This window comes from Bidens hawaiensis, unplaced genomic scaffold, assembly GCF_021521415.1.
Source record: "Bidens hawaiensis isolate Kalapana, Puna unplaced genomic scaffold, B.hawaiensis_p1.1 tig00037291_1, whole genome shotgun sequence".
NCBI lineage: Eukaryota > Viridiplantae > Streptophyta > Magnoliopsida > Asterales > Asteraceae > Bidens > Bidens hawaiensis.
In genome coordinates this window covers 173,153-180,478 of record NW_027496520.1, presented here as the reverse complement: position 1 = coordinate 180,478, position 7,326 = coordinate 173,153, and the positions used below count along the sequence as shown (strand labels likewise).

General features: G+C 34.9%; 1 protein-coding gene and 1 pseudogene across 1 annotated transcript; one reads left to right on the top strand and one right to left on the bottom strand.

Moving 5' to 3' along the window:
• Positions 1 to 477: 477 nt before the first annotated feature.
• On the bottom strand, positions 478 to 4,966 carry LOC143589269 (cation/H(+) antiporter 1-like; annotated as a pseudogene).
• A 1,268-nt stretch (positions 4,967 to 6,234) lies between these two features.
• On the top strand, positions 6,235 to 6,654 carry LOC143589268 (protein AGENET DOMAIN (AGD)-CONTAINING P1-like). Its single transcript, XM_077070088.1, has one exon. It carries the CDS (start codon positions 6,235 to 6,237, stop codon positions 6,652 to 6,654), a length of 420 nt encoding a protein of 139 aa, XP_076926203.1.
• Positions 6,655 to 7,326: the final 672 nt, after the last annotated feature.

Here is a 7,326-nt window from a genome sequence, read left to right as displayed (position 1 = left end):
AGAAATGGATAGTAGGACGCCCATGGGTTCCATGAATTTTTCACCAAACTAACCATTTAAAATAACAAAACACAATAAACGGAAAAAGACCGAGTTTAGCCACGTATCACCGTGAATTCGGTTTAAAAACAAACTGCAACCACTAATGCGGTCACGTTTGACAGCCTAGGGTTACGGGTCAGAGAGTGACCACCCTAGAGCTTTCGGTGCATCCCCGTTGTCTGCGTACTCTATGAGGTGTATCTCATAGAATCAGTATAATGCTTAGCTTGTAGGCCCCGTAAATGAACCAACGTTTGGTGAACTGTCTGACCAGAAGTCGCTTATGTTCGTTTATTCAATAAAATATGCTTGTTATGTTCTTTTACATATTCAAATTAATTTATTGGTGTAAAACTGGTGAATTCATACATCAATTGAGCAAATAGAGATTTGTATACTTGCATTGGTTAACAACAATACAAATTAACTGTCACATCTATTTTGTACAATAGAAGTTAAAACTGATTCTGCTCTCTATAATGTTTTCCCTTGCTTCACTTAGCAGGATGAAAACAATGAAAACCTATAGATAAACATAAATATACCACCATTTTTAAAGACCAAAATACCCTTCCCGAAAAACTGACCAAAAACTTCTCAATTTCAACAGCACAAAGCTTGTATGGTTGGACCGCCTCGTGCGCTGCATGCAATGCTTTATACTCTTTCCAACTTGAAAGATTCAAGCTGCTTGTTTTGAAGAGAAACTATTTATAGCGCGCAGCCATCTATAACAAAGGTCATCTGTGTTGTTGAACAACCAAAACCGAACCGCTAATATCAAACTCACTAGAAGCCAGGAAATCACCTACTAGACCGAGCTCCGGGCATTCTTCCCAGTCACTGATTCCAGTAGTTAAAAGACATTCACCTCTACCACCTTTACCTACTATAAACATCGAGTAAGTCTCCATCATGTCTCTTAATACCATTCCTGTTTCCGCCCCGTTGTCCACATACTTTTCAACAAATCTCACTTTCCCTGATGTCACATACCTGAAAATACAATTAAATTATTTTGACATAAAACATAAAACATAAAACAATAAGATTATTTGATCATACCTGTGATAAAAATTTGCTAAGGCAGAACTATCCGCCTCATCAACTTCTGTTTCCCGGTTCTGTATCGAAACTACAACATCATCCTCCATTCGGGAAACATTAATCCTTTCATTAGCATCTTTTGCTGACGTCGGTAAAAACCTGAATATAGTAACACTAGAATGATGATGTGTACTAAGCCGTTTACTAAACCCCAACGCCTCACGGTCGTCTGGCCCACCAAAAAACAAAATTGCAATCTGCTGCAACGACTCAGAACCCGTAGTAATATGACCGCGGTCAACAAGAATCGCCACTGTACATTGAGCGCTTCTCAACACTTTTTGATTGGTAGTTCTAATACCATCTTTATCATTCTCAAATTTCCCGTCAATTCTTTGATGTTTATGAAACGGAAGAACAATAAACGACGCCCGAACATTACTAGCAAACGCACAAACATCTTGATACATGGTTGAAAAAGGTGCAACTGTTTTAAGTTGATGAACCATCATTTTTGTTTCTTCAATGTACATATCGACTGCTTCGTTTATTTCCACCGCGTCATTACTATCGTCATCTGATTCATCACTAAACTCGTCTTCTTCTTGATCATAAAAAGCTGAATTTCTTTTTGTTTTATCAGGAAGCTCGACTAAATGCATTAAATATGGAGAAATGGGAACGCTGTCGGATCCCCTTAGAGATACAATGAGTTTGACCATACAGTTGACCGGATGGCGACTATGCACGCACGTGAGTAGTTTAATTCTTTATCAGGACTGTGATATTCCATGGGTATGTGTTTGACACCAATCGTGTTACTTTCTCTTCTTACCAAGAAGCTAATTAGTGAAGCTGAGATTAGGGAGTTAATTACTACAGCTGAAACCATTAAATTGTAAAATATGGAACTGTTCAACACCTGCATTAGTAAAAAATATTAACTGACAAGTATTAATCATCTATTTATATGTAATGAAATGAGTTGCTTGAGACAGTGTTGGTGTAAAACTTATTATTTAGTAACAAAAGCAGAATATGTTTATCTAAACACTGAAAACTAATTCTTTCAAACTTGAATCCACACATAAAAGTCAAGTATATGAACTTTAAAACTTGTAAGTATATTTGTTACAAAGTTAGTTAACTACTTGTTGACTTATTATGCAAAAAGATACAATCTTTGTCAACTAAAGTCAACTTCATTAAGATATGTTGATAATGACACACTAAAAATGCAACAATACAAAAACATAAAACATAACCAAATCAAGTTAAAAATAACTTACTTTATTCTGCATAGCTGTGGTCAAAGTCAAAATATCCACATGACCCTTCATGTTCATCAAAAAAGCAAGAAGAACACCTTCATTTAACGGTGTCTTTAGATACCAACACGCAGCAGCGGTCCCAACAATCTTACCACCAATACTCAACACAATAATCATCAAAACAATTGCAACTCGTTTTAACTCGTTTAAATAACTTGTATCCGCTTTGAACCCTGTGTACCCAAAATAAATTGGGAAAATGAAATTGCGAACCGTATATGTAAGAATAGCTAATAACGTTCGAGCCGATTTCCCACCACGAGGGAAAGTGGACCCCATTAGAAAACAAGCTATTATGCTGCTAAATCCCATAGTTTCTAATGTCATTGCAGCAACAAGAATAACTGAACAAAGTAACATAACTTCAACAGCTTGAAGATTCTTTCTTCTCGGTTTCGTTTATTAAGCCAGTTAACTAAATGCGTGGTAAAAATAATAACTCCCACAAGAAGTAAAAGTGAACAAAAGGCCATGAGTGCCCAACCGTTAACCGTTCGTTTATGTTTCTCACCAGATATTATAACCAAAATAAACACAGCACACATGTCACCGATTAACGAAGAAGATACAGCTAATCTCCCAATATCTGAAGTGGCAAACTTTAAATCTGCAGCCATACGAAACACAATTGGAGATGCAGTGTTGGCTAACACCACTGTGATGACTAATGCTAATGTGAATCGCGAACCACGTGATCCGGTTTCTTCATATACGAATAAGGAAATGGCGGATGCAAATATTGTGCACATTAAACAACCCCCGCACGCGATGATTATTACGGGGCATAAGTTTCTCATTAAGTAAGAGATGTCCATTTCAAGGCCTAACAGAAACATGATGGTTATTCTGCAGTATAATGCCATACTTTCATAGAAATCAACAGCAAAGTTTTGAAAGAAGAAGACGTGCATTGATGGTAGTCTTGATAAACCCGATGGACCTAGCACAAACCCTGCCTGTGGTATAGAAAAGAACCCAATAAAGAACTAAAACAGTATAATAGTTGAACGTTATGCAGCATTAAACTATTAATCAACAAGAAATGCATAATATATAGATTTTGACCATAGCTCAGTCTTGGCGTATAAATAATTTTAGGGGAGCGAATATGTTATCTTGAACGACTTATGGCTACCCTTTTCATGTGTTTCTCCTCTTTTATCTGTTACTACTATAGTTTGCTCACCATTTTGTGTTACTGCTATAAATTTTTGTGCCTTTAGTTTTGTTGTTGTTTAGGATACTCATGCTATACATGTCAAGATAAGGTTTTTTCAAGCCAGAGGGTCTCAGCGAGAACAATACAATAGTTTAACATTATGCAGAACTGATCATAAAAAGATTTAACACCCTAAACAAATCCCACATCAGCTGTGGGTGGGAGAGATATTAGGTTTAAAAGAAATGCATTGCCTCAAATTTCATCAACGCGCTTTGGACGCATTGACAGCGGACCAGACTTGATAGAAGAACACTACAGCTAATCATTTTTGGATTGGGGCGACTGTTCTTCTATGTTTTCAAAAATGATTTCACGTTTTTTACAGTACATAATACATCCCAGTCTGTCAAGTCTCTACTTGGGGGGTAAAACTGATAATCTCGGTTGGACGTTACAAGAAATATTATCATGTAATTGGTGCCTAGGGATGTATTTGGTTTGGATTATGAGACTAAGATTCTTACTACAGTCACCTCACTCTTTAAATGAATTGTAATTTATGTTTATAATATTCACTCTGCAAATCACATAATTTCAAACTGAGACCAGATCGAGCCAAGCCGTTTGCGAGCCAATCGAGATTAGATTGATAAAAAGCTAGAAATGATGCAAGCTTTTTTGAGCTCAAACCTCAAATAAAGCTTGTTTAGTTATCGAGCCGAGCTTTGATTGGGTAACTTGTTTTGGCTCGTCGAGCACTCGAGCCGTAACTAGTCTTGTGTATTTTTAAGTTTACCTATGTTGGACTTCTATGTTGATTTCACACTAGACATCCGGGCTTAGGCAAGTTTAAAGTTTTTATTATAATTATATAAACAATAATTAAAAACGTATGTAAAATAATTAAAAACATATATAAATAATTAAAAAATAATAAACGAGCTGAACCCAAGTTTGATAAAACAACTCAAGAGCTAAGCTCGTTTACACAAGGGCAAAATTGTGTAATTAAATTAGAGAAAAAGATCATAAATGAAAGGTAAGGCATATTCGTATAATATAAACAGCATATGTGAATTAATACGTGATCATATCTCCTAGGATTTCGAGCAATTCAATGTAATACAACAGAACAGAACAGAACATATAATTTGAATAATAAAAAGAGAAAAACAAAAGCATGCATGCATGCAATTGAAAGAATGAATGGTGAATGTGTGAGATGGAATGGAATCTGAGCAAGGGGTGCAGGCTGGCCCAGTTTCTTGAGGAAGATCTGGAAAACATGAGACAGAACCAAGATGGCAGAGACCTGGGTGGTCATCGTCAATGCTGGGTTCATCATGTCGTTGTCCGGGCATGATAACTCCGTCGTTTCATCCATGCTTGCTAATTGCTAGAGTATATTATACCAAAGATTCAATTTATTTCTATTTTCTTTTAACAATGAAGAAACGATGGAGAAATGGTTTGTAGATTTTGTTGAAGATGAATTCGGAAGGAGACTGACGGAGGGAGAGAGATCATACGACAAATTTCCCGTTTTTTGGGTTAATCACGTCTAGTTTTTATTTTTCTGAAATACTTCAAATACAATATTTTATAACGTTTCTGGGCAATTTCCTAGAATATAACCAAGTTTCAAAAGTGTTCTAATTAAGTCACTCAACTTTAAAAAGTGTTCTAATTAGGTCACGCAACTTTTATATTTTATTAAATTAAAGGTTTTAACATGTTTTTTTAACGCTTTTAATTTTTGTTTCACATAGAAAATCTTTTTATCTTTTTTTTTTATGTTGACGTTGACGTTGAGTGGTAGCGTGGATTTTATTTGATATTTTTAAATTTTAATATAATTAACGTTTTTTAATTTTTTTAAAATATAACTACCTACATTGCAAATTCCGACCCCCACTTCTTATCCTCTATTTCTGTCTTATCAAACAAAAAAATCGGTGAGACTCGATTTGAAGATTTAGTGACCCGATTTGAGAAAAATATGCATGAGTTACTTAAATGGAACACTTTTGAAAGTTGGTTACTATTCTATGAAATATTCCCTTTTATATATGCCAAACTTAGTTTAAAAATAGAGTTAATTGCAAATTTGGGGGAAAATTCCCAAAATAGTCCTAGGAAAATCATCTCCGGCGACACATATGGGTTCGTGACATGAGATTTGGTTAACTAGTCACATGTTGACACGTGTAAAGCTGACGTGAGATTTGCATTGAAATCTGTCTTCCGCAATACTTTTCAATCCAAAATCATCTCCACAGAAACCATGGTTTTCGAACAAAATTTATCAGGCCCGTGAGTTTTCAAAAAAAGATGAAATTGACGTTTTTTTGAAATTCATCTCCTCGGACGCATTTCAGATGAATTTAATCTCCTCCGTGAAATTTCAAAAAAGTTGCAAAAAATGATGCTTTTCCAGTGAATTTAGTCTTGTTAGATGATTTTCAAAAAAGTTTTTTAAAAAAACGATAAAGTTTCAAAAAAGTTTAAAAACGATAATTTACCAATGAATTTTATCTCCTCATTTGATTTTCATTAAAGTTTTATAAATCCGATATATGTGTATGTTAACCTTGTTATATTATGTTTTCCATTATATGTTCTCCTACTTCAACAAAAATCGCTTGTAAAACAATGAAATTTAAGAGAGCTGATAGGATTGAAGTTGTTGATATGAGTTCTGGGTTCTTCGGTTTGTTTTATGATGTCAACATAATGTCACGGGTGGGAAGAAGACTTACATCGTTCAATTTTGTACCCTGCTTGATGCTTGAAGCTGATCATTCCGGGTTTCTTAGAGAGTTTGTGACAACCGATAAAATAAGCCCAAATCCTACTGATGTTCTTGTTACCGACTTTGTTCTCGGCCAAAAGGTGGATGATTTTGCAAACGATGGTTGGTGGGTTGGTCGAATTGCTAGCAAAATCGGAGAAACTGAGTATCTGGTCCGTTTTGACAGCACCAATCAGGATATCATCTACCCATTTGCTAACATTCGTGTTCATCAAGATTGGGATGTTGCAAATGATGTTTGGGTGCATACCCGTAACTGAAAAATATTTGTTGTGTTTACAATGGTTTGTGTAATGTTTTAACACTAAGTTTTCAACTTAGTGTTCTTTTAATATTATGGTCTGTTTTTATATTTTAAATTGTGTTGGGTGTGTAACTAACTATTAAGTGTTACTAAATCAATATTATCCTAAGAAAACAGCCGAATGTAACTTGATTAAACCACATTTTTACATGAAAGCAAATGAAAAATACAAATCCACATTTTCCATTAGTTATTTCCATGTAATCAACACCCTTTTGGTCTTCTTCTTTAACTTTCTTTGGATCCAGTTCTTATTTGTTTCCTCCAGCCTGTTTGTTATTGATCTTCAAGCCCCTAAATGTTCCCTCCCAAGCTGCATCGATGTCAAAATCATCACCATTCCATACGACAAAGGGATCAACTTCAGTTTCAGTGTTTTGGCGAGGTTGCAAAACATTTTTTCTTTGACATGCATTTCATTAAAAACATGTATGAAGGTTTCAATTTCGTCAAATTTATCAAGATCAAGGAGGCGTGTATCTGGATCGTTGCAAATTGTTTTTTTTTTTCATTTTAGTGAGAAATGGAAAATGATAGTTACTTTGCAAAAATAGAAATTTAAATTTAAATTTAAAATATAAGAGAACTTGGATCAAATATTGGTTGGGCTTTTCAATCCTATAAATTT